This window comes from Gallus gallus, chromosome 8, assembly GCF_016699485.2.
Source record: "Gallus gallus isolate bGalGal1 chromosome 8, bGalGal1.mat.broiler.GRCg7b, whole genome shotgun sequence".
Lineage (NCBI taxonomy): Eukaryota > Metazoa > Chordata > Aves > Galliformes > Phasianidae > Gallus > Gallus gallus.
The window spans coordinates 10801919-10820077 of record NC_052539.1 but is presented as its reverse complement, the minus strand read 5'-3'; the positions used below and the strand labels follow the sequence as shown (position 1 = coordinate 10820077).

Sequence of the window (18159 nt, the reverse complement as noted above, 5' to 3'; positions counted from 1 at the left end):
CCTCTCAAATTGTATTAGAAGTAATACTAAGTATTCTTCTGGGGGAACGGAATGTGAATTAAGGTCACACTGCTGTTCTAATTAGAAGCTTTATCTTGTCAGTGAATGACGAAAACAAACCCAGAAGATCCAGTAAATACAATGTATATTCGTTCTCTAGTGCCAACTCTAATATGCAGTTTTGTTACTGAAAGGGCATGTCCTCAGTTTGCACGGTCATTTAGTTTGTGGATTGTGCAAACAGGTTTTGGGGTCATTTAAAACACTCCTTTTGCTGGCCCTCCTAATCCTAGTTGTATAGGAGTTCCAGGATGTTAGGTTGCTCTTGGAGAGTCTTTAACTACATGGGCATACACTATTTTGTAGACAAGAAAAGACAAGTCACACTACCTTGAGCTATGCTACCATGCTAACACAGCGACTTGCCTTCTCACTCACAGCTTGCTTGTATACAGTCAAATGGAATATACATTTTTTTCTTCTTCAGGAGACATTAAAAAATACCTAGAGGCATTTAAAAAAAAAACAAAACAAAAGAAAAAAACAATACTGAAAACAGTAGGGTCCTGAAATCCCACAATGCAACTATTAAACTATTACTGAACATTTAAAAATTGTTCTGGACTCATTTCACTAGGATAAAGATCAAAAAGCACCTTTGTGCATCTAGGTGCTCTGTATGGGAACATTTGAATCACGGCCTGAACCTTGATTGACAACCTGAGGTGAGCGCTGAGTCAGCTGCAGGGGTACAGGTGAACGCAATTTCACCTGAGTGACCAGAAGTGACTCCTAGACCCCATTTAAGGGCTGACTCCTAGGGGGGAAAGGATCTCTATCTAGAGATCACTCCTCTTGGAGCCCTCCCTTGAGTCCAGGACACGGGTAAGGTCTTTATTTCATTTCTCCTTTGTAATGTGATAATCTCTCTGGTCCAATACCTGTTTGCCATACAGTGTTCCAATAAACAATGTCTCTGCTTTCATAATCTAGCTTTTTAAAATTATTATTATTTTATTTCTGATCAAGTCCTGCATTTTTTATCATTCTGCATGTCACTGACATTTGTTGGGTTCATAAACAACTATAGCTGACAGGCTGAGCTGGACTTTCACTACATAGGACAATGGCATCTGTCTCTGGCCATTGCTGATTTGTCATTAGTGGACAACTTTATGAGGTCAGTAATAAATGCATGGTGTTCAAAATATCAGGAAATTCTGCAAAGCTCACTTTCTTGATTTTTTTTTAACTTTTTAATTTTAAAAAAATTTTAGCGACATTTTTCTTGTCACTTTTAGTGTTCAGTGTCACTGGAAAACTTTTTTTTTTCCCTACCCTGAGTAGAATTCAATAACACTTCTCAGTTCTGAGAGGAAAAATGTATTTTGAATTTTGCCATCATTTCACCATCTGGTGAGTGATTTACAGATCAAGAAGTGGAGTGCATTAGAGAGCTACAAATGAAAGTGAAAAGTTTGTTTTGCTAAAAAATGTGCACCTTCTGCATCAAAAGTCCTTCTGTATCCTTACCCAGGAGTGGACCTACAGGTTCACAGGCCACAGTTCACATAGCTGGTCGTTATTAAAGTTTCAACATCAGAAAACACAGTATTGATGGTGTCATAGAGAAAGTACACTGTAGCATTCCTTCCCCCTGTTTTAAGATAAAAGCCTTTGGCCTTGGGGGGGAAGCAGGCTCTGGATCAGTCTGGTGTCAGTAGTAGCTGGCTGGTAACTGTCCCTGTACCCACTGTGCAAAAACTCCTCATGGCCTAGATTATAGTTTGTGATTATGACTGTGCTGTGTCCATGCTGCCTGCCTTGGCCAAATGCACAACAGCTAACCTGATGCCAGAATGGCCTCAATGTCTTGCTGCTCAGGTAAAGCAGCAGGAGGAGAAAACAGTATTTTGAAAGCAATACAACTGCTTTTAACAACTGCTTTACTTTGAATACAAGCTTTTAACTGTTATGAAAGGCAGGGAAAGAGGGTCATGGGAAGTTTTCCCCTTTAGAGTTTTATTTTTCATTTGACTAAGTCAGGTTTTTGTACATTCTCTGTCTGGGATCACCTGCCAGGGACATGGCTCTGAAATAAAGAGATCATAGAAGCAGAAGTTGAATTACCAGGGAAACAGAAGGCTGAGAGTACAACAAGCTACAGCTTATCTGCACAACTGCAGCAGGGAAGTGCATAGATTGTATGCACAACACCAGCTACAGCCAGTAAATTCTTGGAACTTAAGTGAAGAAAATTTTCCCCATGCAGACAGCATTTGTTGACCAAAGATGAACATCTGGCCATGTTCAGATGGGTATTATCACACATCTGGGAACACACCACAGCCAGCTGATGTCACATACCACAGGCTATGACAAGCTAATGCAGTGCAGGCCTCACAGCAAGCCTGATAGGAACTCCTCTCTGCGCTGCCACAGATCTTGCAACGCTAAGGGACAAACTGAGGGGCCCGAGTTGCTTGGCACAAGGACGCCAGCACTAGGAACCGCACCAGAGCAGCCGAAGCCAGTCCCAGCTTCTCTAACGTGAGCCAGCCGCTACGAGTCACGCAGAGCAGGCGCCGCCGCCACGAGCACAGTGCCGCCACGCGGCCAGCCGCAATCGCTTCCCGCCCAAACCCGCCCCGGCCCAGCTTCGCAGCAGCCCCGCCCCGACGGCTGATGCGTCTCGCGCCGCCAGCCCGCCTGTTGAGGTGCGAGAGGCAACTTCTGATCTCGCGCGACTTGTGGTATTGCCGCCGCTTCCGGCGTCGCGCTGCAATGGCGGCGACGGGAAGCGAGGAGGAGCGGACGGGCGGCGCGGCGCTGGGCGCGGGACTGTGTCATCTCGGCGTGGCGCGACGGCGTGGGCGGACGCTCCTGGTGCGGCATCTGCCCGCCGAGTTGACCGTGGCGGAGAAGGAGGACCTGCTGCAGCACTTCGGGGCGGTGGCCGTGCGCGTCCTGTCGGACCACGGACGGCTGGTAAGGGCGCGGGCGGGAGGAAGCGGGCCGTGCGCCTTCTCAAGGGGTCGGTGCGGCCTGGGGGGCATCGGCCTTGGCCGTCCAAGGGGCGGGGGAGCGCGAAGTGATCGCTGGGGGGGAGCAGAGATCCAGCCCACAGCCCTGCGTCTTAGAATCATAGAGTCGTTTGAGTTGGAGGGAACCCTTAAAGGTCTTCAATCCCCTGCAATGCAGAAAGTTCTTATTCTGAATTCTTACGAAGAATGTGCCCTAAGCCTTTGCCACATGCTGCTGTTAGAAGAGTGGTAACTGGAAATGTTCTTACCTTTCTGATTTGAACTCAGTACAGCATTTTGTTTGTTTTCCAGAAACATACTGCTTTTGCTACTTTTCCTAGTGAAAATGCTGCTGTAAAGGTTTGTATTCAAATTTGTTATTAAATGTTTTAGCAAAGGACTTTTCTGTATTGCCTGTTTTGTTCCATAATGTTTGACTTGTGCTCTGATGTAGAGCAACATGAAATGTTACTGTTTTAGGAGTGTCCTGTTTTCAGCTGGGGCAGAATTGATTTCCTTCCTAGTGTCTGATATGATGCTGTGTTTTGGCTTTAGGAGAAGACCAATGTTGATAACATACAAATGTTTCAGTTGCTATTGAACAGTGGTGTACAGAACTAAGGATGTTTCAGGTTCTTAGGTTCTCATACTGTCTTGCCAGCATGGGGGCTGGGGAGCACAAGGAACTGGGAGGGGACAGAACCAGGACAGCTGACCTAAATTGGCCAAAGGATATTCCATACCATATGGCATCGTGCAGGAAAAAAAAAACCTTGAAAAATCTCCAGGAGTTGGCCAGACAGGCAGCTGCTGCTTGGGAACAGGCTGGGCATTGGTCAGCAGGTGGTAAGCGATTGCTTGCGCATCACTTGGTTTGCAAATACGTGTATAAACATTCTACCTATCTATCTATCTACCTACCGTTATTTCTCTCTTCCATCTTTGTAAGTAGTTCTTATCTCAACCTGTGAGTTCTAACCTTTTTTTCTGACTCTCCCCCATCTCATTGGGAGAGAGGTAGCTGTGAGTAAAAGGCTGCATGGTGCTTAGCTGCTTGCAGGATTAAACCACAACAAGGAGAAGAATTTGCCAAAAAAAAAAAATTGCATAGACTGATAGGAAAGATGGGTTGGGTCTTTGAAAGCCATCTGGTCCAACCTGTCACTTAGATCAAGGCAAAGTCACATGATATGATGCTGATGGCATTTTGTCTAGGGTGCTTGTGCATTCTTGTATAAGCTGTAAAACAAACCTAAGTTGCTTGTCTTATGCACAGTTGGGTATGTGACAAAATTAAGACATAGTAAAGTAAACAATTCAAGGCTGCCTTGTGTGTCCAACCTCAATAATAATGAGAAAAATGCCATGTTAATGGAAGACGTGCATGTAAAAAGATAATATGAATGATGCCTTTTAAATCTGACTGCTGAAAAGCTTCTGTCCTGAATTCCACTCTTATGTTGTTTTATTAAGTCATGCCATAAAGTGATACTGAAAGAAGGCAGAAAGACTTTTTGAGATGAACAGTGGTGAATTTCAGTTGTTTTGTATCTGTTGTTGGTAGACTATCAAGACTTGCAGAAAACTAGAGCTTCACAATTAGGCATCATGATTTACAATTTACAAATTCTGATATAGTACTGGTAGACTACAGCATGCATGTAGTTCATAAGAAAGGTGTTTGTTTCTTGAAATCAGAGATTTACTAGTCTGTGTAATAAGTGTTGTTAAGGCTCCAGTCCCACTACTGTGTTCAGATTTAAAATTTAAAGTCTTGCTTTGAAACAATCTGATATGTTTCCTCTTCTGTTTCTTTCCTTTTTGCATTATAATCATTTGAAGGCTTTATCAAGACTGCATCAGCTGAAACTTTTAGGGCACACTTTAGTGGTTGAATTTGCAAAGGAGCAAGATAGCATGCAAGTACTTAACCAACCTTCATTCTCAGACAAATATAAAAGGTATGTGGATAGTAATTCAATTTGTGTGTTCAGAGAAATGAAATTCTGTATTCATAACATTTTCCTAGTACTGTTAAGTAAAAGGATAAATCATAGTAATGTTAATAGGTGTGTTCAAATCTGTAGATAAGCAACTACATTCCTCCCATTAGTATTGTTCCATTCAGTATAATCTTGAAACAATTCGCATCCTTATTCCTATAGGTTAGTCTTTCACTAGCAGATAGTCCTGCTAGTTTTCATTTAGAGCAAGACTCCAGTCTGTGTAAGGTGATCTCTATGATACGCAGGTTCCCTCTGCTTAGGAGTCTTTTCTGCTTCTCTTTTGTGTCTGTGTTGTAGTTTCATTTTGCTATCAGACATGTAGTGTTTTCCTGATGTTTCTTTCTAATCTAATTGAGTCAGGCAAAATTGACACCTGCAGGTATGATTGCATAGGGCTATACTGCCTAAGTTTGCATGTATCTGTGTTGAAGCCTGAGTAGATAAAGCATGAAACTGAATCTCTCTTCAAATGTGTAAAGAATATATGAATGAAATTTAAAAAAAAAAAATCTTAATTATAGTATCATCAAGAACTATGATAGTTCGGATTTCCAATATTTGGCGAGTATTTAATTAAAAAAAAATAAAAAAATGTGTAGGTAAGCTTTCAGGTTTACCTGTGCAGTATGCAACAAACCGATAAAAAGCTATGTGATTGTGCTTAATTAATATCAGCTATAGAACTTTTAAACGTTAATTAGTCTGCTCTAAATATGAACAGATCAATAACAATACTTTTTATCTTATAACCGTCGAACAAAGAGTAACGCAAAATAGGTGTGGTTCTTTTCCTGTGAGTAGATTTAAACAAGAAATGTATAAATACAGGGAGACTCTCTTCAATATGGATTTATGTGCGTAGGCCTACCTTAAGGGTCTGACTGCTGTACCTGCTGTGGTAATGCTACTGATGAAAGTTCTTTACAATACTGTACTGATCCATTTATAATATTTTTTGAATGTTTGAAATGAGAGGTTGTAAGGAAGGCAGTTAACTTTTCCCTGTTATAATTAATATTATTTTTCAGTTCAGAAGAGCCGGTGAAAGAAGAGAAGAGAGAAACAAGCTGTCTTAAAATAGAGAATGGAATTGCACCTAGCCATGGGTTAATATTTTTAACTTTTTAAAATTTTTGTTCTGTTAAGGTTTGTTTTGAAATAGCTGCTATATTCCGTTGAACAAGAGAGAACGTAGTAGTTTTGTTTTATAGTATGCTGCTTTTCTGCATGCGTAGCTGTAGGCATTTTGTTCGTAAAGATAAAATTAGTAGTTGTTAAAGTTTAGGAGCCTTATAGTTAAGTAATGACTGATACTTTGAGACATGAAGCTATAGGTTGCCTACAAGTCTTCTAGTGCAGAACTAGAACTTTCTCAGGAGTTTAACAGCTGAGTGGGCTCTCTTAATGTTAACAGCAGAGTACTATTGATGTTTGAGTTTTAGACACTTTTGTCTTTTTTTCTCTGTTTGAATTTTTGCCTACATGAAGAATTTTCTTTTGGACCTAATTAATCCAGCACTTGGAGTTTTGGGTTTATGATGTTGCAAGATGTTGGTTCTTTCCTGTGCTCATTAGACTTTCTGCATGTGTGGTTATTTACTTTCCTTGTGTCCAAGCCCAGTAAGTCTGGCATATGCTAGGGGACAGACTACTCCCCAATGCTAAAAACTTAATGTGGGTGGCCCAATCAATCAAAATGATACATAACTGTTCTAGGGCAAATGGTAATATTTCAGTGATGTTTCAGATGTAACCAACAGCTAAAACTTTTAGTAACCATTAATTATTATCGGCTATTTTGTGGCAATGGAGCTAAGATTCGTTGTTTTTATTACTTTTCCTCAGCCTCACGTTTCCCATCAATTCTTGCCTCAAGTATCTGTATCCGCCACCTTCAAGTACAATTCTAGCAAATATAGCAAATGCTTTGGCAAGCGTGCCCAAATTTTATGTCCAGGTAAGTGTGGGGGAGGGGGGGGGGCCAGAACAGCAAAAGAAGAAAGTATAAAAATTAAAACATGCCCTTCTTCCTCTTCTGGTTATCCATAGAAATAATTTTTGACATACTAACTACAAGTTACTTGTCCTGTGATAGTGTTAACCAGTGTTAATTCTTGGCTATGTTGAGTCTTCATTGACCAGAACTGTTACTTCACTGATGTGGAAGGCTTAACTGGATGTGATCTTCTGAATTATGAGCGCTTATAATTTCATACTGAGATGTTTTATGTGCTTCTTATTAGCCTTTTCAGGGTGTTGCTTGCATTTACCGTTATTGTTGCATGTCATTTTCTGGCTTTCACACTTTTTAGTAACTTGTGTGGTTGTACTGTCAGTAAAACTACTGATTTCTACCTGTCAGAAGTAATCAGCTGTGATATCTAGCAAGGAACTGTACTTATTTTCTCTAATGGAAGTATTTCTTACCTTGAATCATTTCAGGTGCTTCATCTTATGAATAAAATGAATCTTCCTCCACCTTTTGGACCAATTACTACTCGCCCTCCAATGGTAACTTTTTATATATACATATTTAGGTACTGGAAAAAGGATTCACAATTTAAAATAAAGAAGTTTGATAAGAGATCCAAAGTTCAAACTTCTAAAAGTGACTTTGTATGTAGATAATTCCTTGTAATATGTGGTTTTCATACTCTTAATGAAAAATCAGATTCTTTTCATGAAATCCTCGCTGCTTATAGAAATGATGTAGTTGGAAAATTGAACAGCTAGAAATAGCTGTTGAAAAGGTCGGTGTAGAAATGGAAATAATTTAGGAGCTTAGGGCTCCTTTTCTGTGTTCTGAAAAAAAGTTCTTAGAGCTACATGCAATGTTTAAAAAAAAAAAAAAAAAAAGAAAAGAAAAAAAAGAAACAACCCACGAACCCCACAGGGATCTAGTTTCTACTTAACTCCTCAAATTAAAAGAATGAAAACATTCACTTTTACATATTGGGAATATTTTTTTTACTGCAAATTTTTGATTATCAGAACCGTGTATAAATCTGTATGAATCAGTGTGTATATATGTACTATAAATGTACTCTAAAAAGCTGTTTCTTACTATGTTGCAATGCATTGCTTTGGTTTTTATTATATACAAAGGAAAACAAGATGCACAAAGTTTTTACTTATAAACCTTTCGTCACTTTTTTTACATTCTCGTTACCAGTATGAAGAGTATTTACCAGTGCCTGTGCCACCCCCACCAATTCCACCTCTGCCTCCTGAAGAGCCTCCTTTGCCTGAAGAAGAAGAAGAGCAAATCTCTAGTGGAGATGAATCAGAATATGAAAGTGATAATGAGGAGGAAAAAGAGAGGTGTGCATTTTACAGTCTTTTTTAGTACATAGTTTTTACTTTTCTGTATACTAGTTCAGCCACTAGTTAAATCTCTGAACACTTGCAGCCTATAGTCTTTCCTGATGTGTAAAGAAGCTCCATAGTAAGTGAAAAATGAAAGGACAGTGCTGTTTTGAATGACAGTAGGAGGGTGAATGTGGCCGTGTGCGCACAGAAGTTAGGATTTCTTACTTTGTCTGAAAAGAAAAGAACCCAAAAACTCATAATGAAAAGAGAGTGCATGTATAATGAATGAAACAATAAATTGTTTTCTGGTTTTCTTCAGTTTTCCACATTTTTAGAGAATAAATTATTCAGCCTAAATAATTTTACCTCATGACTTTCAAAATGTTCTTTGTACATCAAGTGTGTATTGCTAGCAGAAATAATAATGGGAAGAGGTTGTTAAGAGGTACATACATTACATTAAAGCTATTTTTAAGCCTTAAAACAATACTCAATAAAGAAATTGTCTTCTTCATCTGCTACTAAAGCTGAAATAAATGAGGAAGTAACTAGCTGTGTTCAGAAAAATACATGCATTGACAAATAACTTATATTCTGAAAAGTTGCATTTCAAGGGCTTTAAGGAAGAGCAAAGGGCTACATTTACAAGTGAGTGTTCTCAAATAAAATGTAAACGAATTTGGGTCTTTTCTAACTTTGTTTTATTTATAACAGAATGACCAAATTGATGGAATTAGCGACTCTTCAACCTAAAAGACCAATAAACACAAAAAAACGTGGTGTTAGGAAAAAGCAAAGAATTAAGGACTTACTGAATGTTCCCACATGTACCCCCCACAGGTTTGTATTATTTTTCTGCTTGTGTATTTTCAGAAAAATTATTCTTTTTGCTCAGTGTCTTTCCCTGCATCATGTTTTCTATAGTATTGTTTTAATAAAAATATTCTCTGGTATGTAAGTTGGGCCTAATTGCTTGCAAGGTAGTGTTGTTATGCAGTGTGAACTGAAGTCTATTTAACAACCTTAGTGTCTAAGGTTCTACTTCTTTCTCTTTCTCTTGCTATCAAAAAACATTTTTCATAAAAAGTCAGTTTTATGTTAGAGTGCTGCTAGAAGTGATCTGTATGTATTGCTTGAGGTAATTCTGAAAAAGAAAAAAATGGGAGGGAGGAGAATAGGAGCTGATTTTGTTTAGATCATCTTGATTTTTGAAATTGCAATACTGTGGCACAGTAATGACCAGAGTTTCTATCTAGTGATAATCAGTTGTGAATACAAGATTTTTTTTAACAGCCGCCTTCCTGCAATTGTGTTGGAATATTTTTCACACTGTACAAGAGCAACATCAATGCCAGTTATGAAAAGCTATCAGTAACCTAAATAAGAAAAATAAGTGCCTGTCTGAATCTCTAACACGTTGTTGTTTTAAACAGTAATTTGCACCCTACCCTGTCACCTTCAGATGTCTTTGAGCAACCACAGTATGTAGGTCTTAAAAAGATCGAGTTCCATATTACTACTGACATCCCATCTGTTCTTCAGATAAACTTGGAAAGAGAAGAAAAAAATGGTAAGCATTTGTACTTCAGTTTTATTTAATGTGAACTTCATGTGGTTTCAGTGTGCAGAAGGCTGCTAAAATTCAGACCAAGCAGTCCTTTCTTCTTTTGTATTGGAGATTTCATAGATAGTATATATCAGAGTTTAAGAACTCCAGCTTGCATCTCGTCTGCATTTGTTGCTTTTCATGTGTTAAGGAGAGCTCAGTGCTTTCATACGGTGCAGGATGTAGAGGATTTTAAAGTCTTTCTGTCCTTGTAGTATGTGTGTTTATGGTGAACTGTACCTTTTTTTTTCCTAAACTTCAGGTTGCCTAGAATGAGTACAGTACAAATGTATTCTCAGTGTTATATCTTGTAATTGAATGGATCGATCTAATTTTAGATTTTCTTTTTCCAGCTCTTAGAGAGTAGTATTAAGATGGTTGCCAGCTTCTTCTCTGTGTTTACACTGATAATCTGCAGTAAAAATGCTGGACAGTGCTAACAGTGAGGGTATGGTGGTTTCTCACAGGGTTGTGGTTAGTCTGTTTTTCAGAATTTTAGAGCTGCTTTAAATGAAAATTAAGTAAATCATTGATACAGGCTTGAACAGCATGGCTAGTTTTAATTTAACAGGCATGTGCTGTGACTTTTCTTGGTACTGCAGTTGATTTTGTAGAACAAATTCTATTTGTCAAGTCAGTAATTAGGACAACTTTCCATAAGGATGTATTCAGGTTTCTTTACAGAGTCTGCTGCAATTAAATGTTAATAAAAGGAATATATTCTTTTTGCTTGCTCTTGTTCCTCTTGTGAATGATCATATGACCTTCTTGTATAAAATGTTCAAATTATAGATCTTTATGCTACCACAGAAGAAATCAATCATACAGGGTTTGGAAGAATTTTTCCAACTCCTAGCTCAAATGATAAAATGGAAACAGAGGAAGAAGATGATGAAATACCATCAGAGTTTATTTCTAGAAGAGAACTAGAGAAAAACAGACTTTCTAGAGAAGGTATAACTGTGACAATAAATTATGTAATAGTAGCTGTTGGTTTTATTGTAATAAAAAGTTTAAGTAGTTCTCTATTAATTTACCATATGTAATTTAATAATTTGTTTTATTCTTAGCAAAAATATAAAACAATTGTCTGTTTTTGTCTTCTTCAAGAAATGGAAAAATTTTCTGTTTTCAAAAACTATGAGCCAGGTGAACCAAATTGCCGGATATATGTGAAGAATTTGGCTAAACAAGTGCAAGAAAAGGTATGTAAACAAGAAAAATTAAATATTTATCAAAAAGGCTTTTTAGCAGCTTCCTTAAATCAGCCCTTTAATTCCAGGATCTCAAGTTCATTTTTGGAAGATATGTTGACTTCCAGTCAGTACTGGAACGAAATATGTAAGTTAAAATGAAATCTTTTATGTTAACTTTATAAAATTGATGAGAATTGTAATTTGAAAACTAGTTATTTCTGCTTTTTTTTTTTCTGCTTCCCCTTTATTGGGTGGGGGAAGAGTACTTCGCATCTGAAAACATTATCACAAGTACAGAAATAGGATTATTTTCCACAATTTCTAAAGACTACTATTTTGCCTTTATATTTTAGTTACTAAATATATGATTTGTTGAGCAGTGCATAGTGAATATAGCATGAATGATGTGAATGTGAATCTAGTAATTTTGCATACGTGATATTTACTACAGTTGGATACAGACTTACCATCCTGCACTTCAATGCTAACTTTACTAAACAGCATCTCCTAGGCAAAATGTGAGTGGTCTCCAACGGCATAATTTCTGCATGTAGGTATTGCATCCATTTCTGTTCCATCTTGAAGTATGGGCGTTGTATCTGAGTTGTGAAATATGAAGGTGTTTTTAAAGAAAAAAAATACATATGTGTTAGGTAGTGAATTGAATTAAATCCTGCTGATTTCTGGTCACAAGTGGTATTCCCCAGAGGTTGGTATCAGGCCCTCCCTGATCTGATGGTATGAAGATCAACAAGGCCAAGTACCACATCCTGCACTTTGGCCACAACAACCCCAGGCAATGCTGCAGCCTTGGGGCAGATGGGCTGGAAGACTGCATGGAAGAAATGAACCTGGGGGTGTTGGTCAACCCTTGGCTGAACATGAGCCAGCAGTGTGCCCAGGTGACCAAGAAGGTCAATAATGTAATCCTGGCTTCTGTCAGAAATGGTGGTGCCAGCAGGAGGAGGGAAGTGATCATCACTCTGTACTCAACCCTGGTGAGGCCACACCTCGAGTGCTGTGTTCAGTTTTGGGCCCCTCACTACAGAAGGACATGGAGGCCCTGGAGTATGTCCAGAGAAGGGCTACAAAGCTGGTGAGGGGTCTGGAGCACAAAGCTTAGGAGTGGCTGACGGAACTGGGATTGTTTAGTCTGGAGAAGAAGAGGCTCAGGAGTCACTGTATCACTCTCTACAACTCACTGAAAAGAGGTTGTGGCGAGATGGAGAGTCGGCCTCTTCTCCCATGGAAGGACGAGAGGGAATGGCCTCAAGTTGCAGCAGGGGAGATTCAGGTTGGACACTAGGAAAAAAAATTTCTCTGAAAGAATGGTCAGGCACTGGAATGGGCTGCCCAGGAAGGTGATTGAGTCACTGTCTCTGGAGGTGTTCAAGTAACATTTAGGTGTTGTACTGAGGGGCATGGTTTAGTGGGGAAATATTGGTAGTAAGTGAATGATTGGACTGGATGATTCTGGAGGTTGTTTCCAACCTTAGTGATTCTGTTATTTGATTATATGATTTCCTAATTCTCTATTTTTCCCTCTAGGTTCGATATACGTTTAATGAAAGAAGGCCGTATGAAGGGTCAGGCTTTCATTGGACTTCCTAATGAAAAAGCAGCTGCCAAAGCTTTAAAAGAAGCAAATGGATATGTCTTATTTGAAAAACCCATGGTCGTTGTATCTTTTTCTTCAAGTATTTACATCACATTCTTTATGAGTTGTCTGTCAGTGTCTAGTTTTGCCTTTGTAGAGGGTTCTGCTTTTGTTAGAAATGTATGGGAAGAAGAGAGATGTTAGGAAAACTAGATAGCAGAACCTAGTGTACTACTGTAAAATTTATTATATCTTAAAAATATATAGGGACACCATTTGTGAAATAGGAAAGTAAATGAGCCTTACTTAAGATGTAATTATTTTTCTGTTCTTTACTCTTTGATCCTGCAAGCCCAATCCAAAGGATAATTTAACATGTATAGTCATTGCATTTAAATTATGTAGGGGTTTTGAATTGTTTAAATCTGTGTTTGAAGAATTGGGAGATTAAGTGTTTTGCTTTGTTGACTGTTTCTTTTGTTTTTCATAATCACATAGAAATTAGTTACTTCAAGGGCATGTATATCATGTTGGGGTTTCTACACTTGTTTGATTGGATTGCCCTGTTGTTTCAGTTTGAAATCTTTTCCCATCCTTTCTTATTTTTGAATTCAATGTTCCATGGTTTTTGTGAACTCGAGGATATGCTCTCTGGAAGTATAGTGCAGATCAGTGAGGTCCTAATCTTTGACTAGGATTGTGTTGCTTCTTGATTGACTTGTGTTTATTGTTGACACTTGTAGTCCTTAACAAAATCAAAGCAATTTGCTCGTTCAGCTAGACCAAAGCAGGATTCCAATGAAGTTAAAAGAAAAAAGTAGAACATAGCAAAAGGTATGGATTCTTTGCCTAAAAATTACAGGGTTTTTTTTTCATTTTGCTGGCTTTTTATTTATTTATTTATTTATTTTATTTTTTATGGTTGCTTTAGGAATAGTGGTGGTGAAAGAGAAATACTCCATGCAGTATTCTTTTCTAAAATGTGCTATTCTGTCAGGAAACCAGTCTGCAGGATATGTAGTTGGTGTAAGATTAAAGATTGCTTCTTCCTCTGTTTAGAAACCTGGAGTCTGTTATTTTCCTAATCTTGAGATCCTAGGATAGTTGTCTGTATTTTCCGATGCTTAATCCTGGGAGATTGGAACCTGGGGAGAATGACTTCATGGAATCTGAGCACTTATGTTTTTAGTAATGTTCAGGGATTTTGGCTTCAAAAGGAATGGCGTATTTGCCCTTTCCCGTCCTTACTCACACCATGCATGCTGTAAAGCTGTTTCAGATATCTGTTTCCAGCAGTAAACTTCATTCTGCCACCTCTATCAGTGAGATCTTAGTACCACTGCAGCATCTCTTAAGCTTGTCTGATTTTGGAAAACTGTTAGTGTTTCAGAAAACGTTACTTCATATTGCATTAATTGAGGCTTCCTTTGCTACAGAGCATACAGGTGCTGGTTTTTTTTTAACATTTGTCTAAATTGATGAGAAATTAACTTTCTGCTATAAGTAATCACTTCATATCGTACATCTTTACTTGACCAGCACTTACTCTTAAGTATTTGCTTTATACTAAAGTAACTGAAGCAAAACTGTGAGAATTTTCATGGCCCCCAAAAATTTGGGTAGTGAACTGTCTCAGATTTGCACCAGTTACTTCAGATGCTAGCACAAAAGCACTCTGTTTTCAGCCTGCACCTCTAATAAAGCCTCTAATAAAGTAGCAAGCTCAAATTCCAGGAGCATTTTATCTGAATTACATATTGTGATTGAACATCACTCTGGTTATCCATCTCCATAGCTTAGAACCTAAAGCTTAGGTTGAGTGCTTTAGAAAAATATTGCTTACTCCTGTATGTTTTTTAATCTGGATGTCCTGCTCATTATTTAGAAAACAAACAAACAAACAAAAAAAACCCCAACTCTGAAGTTTGAAATGTGAACAACCGGTTTTAATTTTTAGAAGTTGTTTTGATTCCCTTGTATTGTTATTGTGAGGGTAGTATTTCTATTTGTAATAGTTACTTCAGTTGTAGGCTTTTTGTTCTGTCTGCTGACTTTTCGCCAGGTCTCAGTTAAGCTTTTTTACGTCATTTCTAAGGTGCTGTTTGGTCTTACAGGTACTACCTTGACTTACAGATTTTGCAACCCACAAATTAGTATCTTTTGTTTGATAAAAGATGACATGTTCTTACAGGTGTTTTTCTGTACTGTTTATTGAAAGCAGACAAATGAGCCTTGATTTTAAGCTGTGAGGAACAAGGGTGTGCAAAAGTGTTTCATTTTTTTTTTATTCCTTCCTAGTTAAATAAATTAAAAGCATTTGTTACATTTTCTCTACTGTGTGATAAGAATGTTATTAAAGTTGTTTTGAATGGAAAAATGAAACTTGAAGTATTTTTAACTCATGGAAAGCTTTAGCATTCAGAGTTCACATCTAATTTTAGGCATTTCATGTATTTCCAACCAGCTTAGTGCATTAAACTTGATTCTGACTTTACTAAACATGCTAAATAATACTTGAATAGTGTAAAGAAAATAACTAGGTGCTTACTAGGTTATTAATCATATTATCAACTCAATGCACCACAGACTAATTGAAATCCCTAAGAATCCTAGGCAAAGTACAAATTATTTCTTTCACTTGCACGGTAATGATGAGGCAGAACCCTTTCTCTGCATTAGATGTGTTTTCCTGTGTCTGCTGAAATACTTTGAATGCTGATTTGTGAAGCAAAATTCTATTATATAAATCTGAAATTCATGCAGACACCTGGGGAACTTCAAATTTGATTTGTACTGCATCACAGTGTTTTTTTTCTTCTGCAAGAAAATTGAATTGATATAAGTTAATTTTTTTTTGAACAGGAAGAAGCTGTGATTAATTCATAAACAATTATTACTTTCCCTACCAATACTGTTTTTTTGGTAGAGAAAACAACACATAATGGTTTATAAAAACACTGTGTGACTTATTGCTAACTGAAATGTCTTTTTCTTGATGAATAGACAAAAATGTTAGTTGGTATTTGGAGTGAATATTTTTCTGTGGGTAAAATACAGTTTTTTCGTATAAGGGTTATGTAGAAGAAACTGATGCTGAGAGGTCACCACCTTCTTTGTAGAGAAGTGACCTGAAAGCCTGCATTGAGTGGAAGCGTGTTTGGGTTTTGGATCTGATGGAGAAAGTGAGTCTGTAAAATGTCAAAGACTTGAGGAAGAATTAATGAAACAAAAATCTGCTGTTGTCACTGTAGTTCAAGTTATCAAAAGATGGATTTGCTTTTGAATACAGAGTTAGTGATGGTGGGTCAAAAGTGTATTTATGAAGTTATACCTTTCTGTTTATGATAGGCAGCATAAATTTAATGTGTGTGCAATGTTGAGAATTAAGTAAAATTAAACAACATTCTGCTGTTCTTCTTTAGAAACATTCCTGCGTAAATACTGCAGTAATACTGTCATGCAGAGTGTATCCTTTCTTGTTGTATCCTTTTATGTGCAATGTTTCCCATAGCACTCAACCACCTCTAACTTCTCACTTAGAATAGGTTTGGGGAGGAGCTTATGCATTTTAAAGCCTGAATTAATCTATCAATTTAGAAAGCAGCACATTTTCAGGGGGGAAAAAAAAAAGAGTTATCTGTTGAGTGAACAGTTGCAATGAACTTTCCTAATCTTAAAAGGTGGCTTTCACCTTTCTCCTCAAAGGTCATATAATTTACTTCATTTCTGATACAGTTCCTTAGCTTATCTGAGCTAGAAGTGTTTCACTGATGTGTGTGGAGCTGTGCTGGGCTCACTCTGAGGATGTCATCTTTAACTAAATCATTAGAATAATATGTTGGTTTAAAATACGTCACAAAGCCATGATTAATATTATCAAAGGGTTGATGTGTTCTTAGAATGTTTGATTACTGTTGTCCTACTGTATGAGAAACTGTTGATTTTCAGTTTGTACATTTGTCTTTTGTTTTTGAACAGAGCAAAATCCAACAGTGTCTCACAATGCAGTAATAGAGTTCATAACTGAACTATAAGTCACTGTTAACGTTTTTGTTGTTTCTTTCATCGTTCTCTTCACTGAGGTAGTGCTGGTGATGGTGCCTTTTTTTTTTTTTGTGGATTTCGTATTACATTGTCATTTTTCATTTACTGTAATATAAAGCCAGTATAGCCTGTACCTGCTACGTCAGGTTTTTTTTTTTTTCAGATACTCAGAAGTCTTATAATGTTAACCATCTTTCAACTTAGTTGTCAAAAGAAAGCATGTCACTGATAGGATCTGGTTGTTCATGCTGGTAACACGCCTTTGTGATATTCCAGGTTCCTTTTGCGTTTCATCCCATTCAAGAGTTCTCAAGCCTGGGGAGGAAGCAGTACAAGCGTCAGGACTCTGGAACTGTGCGTAGAGCATTTCTAAAGTACTTGAGGCAGAGTATAAATTTCCTTATCTTAAAGATTCCAAGTATGTTTGTCAGAAGGCTTACATGATAAATATATGTTAGTTTGCTTTTGAAATCTCTAATAAATTATTTCCTTTCTCTTAATGTTACGTGTTTTTTTTGTTGTTGTGAGGTTTGTAAATGGGAAGGAGGAGCAAGTCACAAATATTTTGTTGCTATTGTTTAAGGTTTAGGGTTTTTTTTTGTTTACCTTTTGCCCGACCTTTGCTGTCATTGTGTACAACGTGTTGGAGGTGATTTACAGTGTATGTTCATAGGCATCGGTATGAATTTCCATAAGTCTGATGTTCAGCTCTTAATGGTTCAGGGTAAAATGACAAGTAAATCCAAGAATAATCTCATTTCAGTGTAAATGCTTTTATTTTTATTGGAGACCAAACAGCACCAGCGCACTGGCATGAGTTCATGCTGTATAATTACTGGTTTCCTTTGTAATTACCATCGTGGTTTACTCAGGACCTCTCCTGTTCCAGTCACGTCACATCCTTCCTTTGCCGGGCAGCACCCCGGAGCAGTGTGCTGCCCGAGCTGGGGTTGGGGCACTGTACCGGTGGGATTGAGGCCGTGCCCTGGGGTATGACTGACAGATCGGTGTGGTACATTAAGGGTACTTACATTACATTTCAGGCAGCCGGTGCTCCCTAAATAGCCTGGTGGCCTTCCGCTGTCCTTGAGCAGGAAACGGCTTTGTCTGTCACGTCCTTGGTCACAGGTTCCTTTGCATAAGCTGCTTGTGCGAGCATGCTGTGCAAGCCTTCCCGCTGACGCGCGTCCTACCTGCGGAAAGGAGCACTGGAACAGGATAAAAAGAAGGATGCTGCGCGACTCAAAAGGCGCAGTACTTCATTAAAATTAAAAAAAAAAAAAAAAAAAAAAAAAAGAAGAAGAAGAAAAAGAACGCGCAGAGTGCCTCCTTTTCAGACAGGTTCGTTGTTGAACCCGCTCCTGCTGCAGCATAGCCC

The 18159-nt window shown here is 38.1% G+C and overlaps 1 protein-coding gene across 9 annotated transcripts; it reads left to right on the top strand.

Moving 5' to 3' along the window:
- Nucleotides 1-2758: 2758 nt before the first annotated feature.
- On the top strand, nucleotides 2759-17281 carry RNPC3 (RNA binding region (RNP1, RRM) containing 3). Of its 9 annotated transcripts, none has more exons than XM_015290803.4 (15): nucleotides 2759-2988; nucleotides 3336-3383; nucleotides 4866-4984; nucleotides 6058-6135; nucleotides 6875-6986; nucleotides 7472-7540; nucleotides 8202-8350; nucleotides 9053-9178; nucleotides 9772-9908; nucleotides 10737-10898; nucleotides 11055-11149; nucleotides 11227-11285; nucleotides 12689-12821; nucleotides 13499-13571; nucleotides 17058-17281. In XM_015290803.4, exons 1-14 carry the CDS (start codon nucleotides 2785-2787, stop codon nucleotides 13556-13558), a joined length of 1551 nt encoding a protein of 516 aa, XP_015146289.3. In that variant the 5' UTR covers nucleotides 2759-2784; the 3' UTR covers nucleotides 13559-13571; nucleotides 17058-17281. The 9 variants fall into 9 exon arrangements, 4 of the variants coding, with proteins under 4 accessions (XP_015146289.3, XP_025008808.2, XP_015146290.3 ...); XM_025153040.3 differs by having other exon boundaries at nucleotides 16160-17281; XM_015290804.4 differs by having other exon boundaries at nucleotides 15809-17281.
- Nucleotides 17282-18159: the final 878 nt, after the last annotated feature.

Bases quoted from the DNA above. Each gene is read 5' to 3' on its own strand.
- RNPC3 (XM_015290803.4), top strand. From the start codon at position 2,785: ATGGCGGCGACGGGAAGCGAGGAGGAGCGGACGGGCGGCGCGGCGCTG. The intron at 6,136-6,874 runs GTTAATATTTTT...ACTTTTCCTCAG, and splicing joins GGAATTGCACCTAGCCATGG to CCTCACGTTTCCCATCAATT. The intron at 7,541-8,201 runs GTAACTTTTTAT...TCTCGTTACCAG, and splicing joins TTACTACTCGCCCTCCAATG to TATGAAGAGTATTTACCAGT.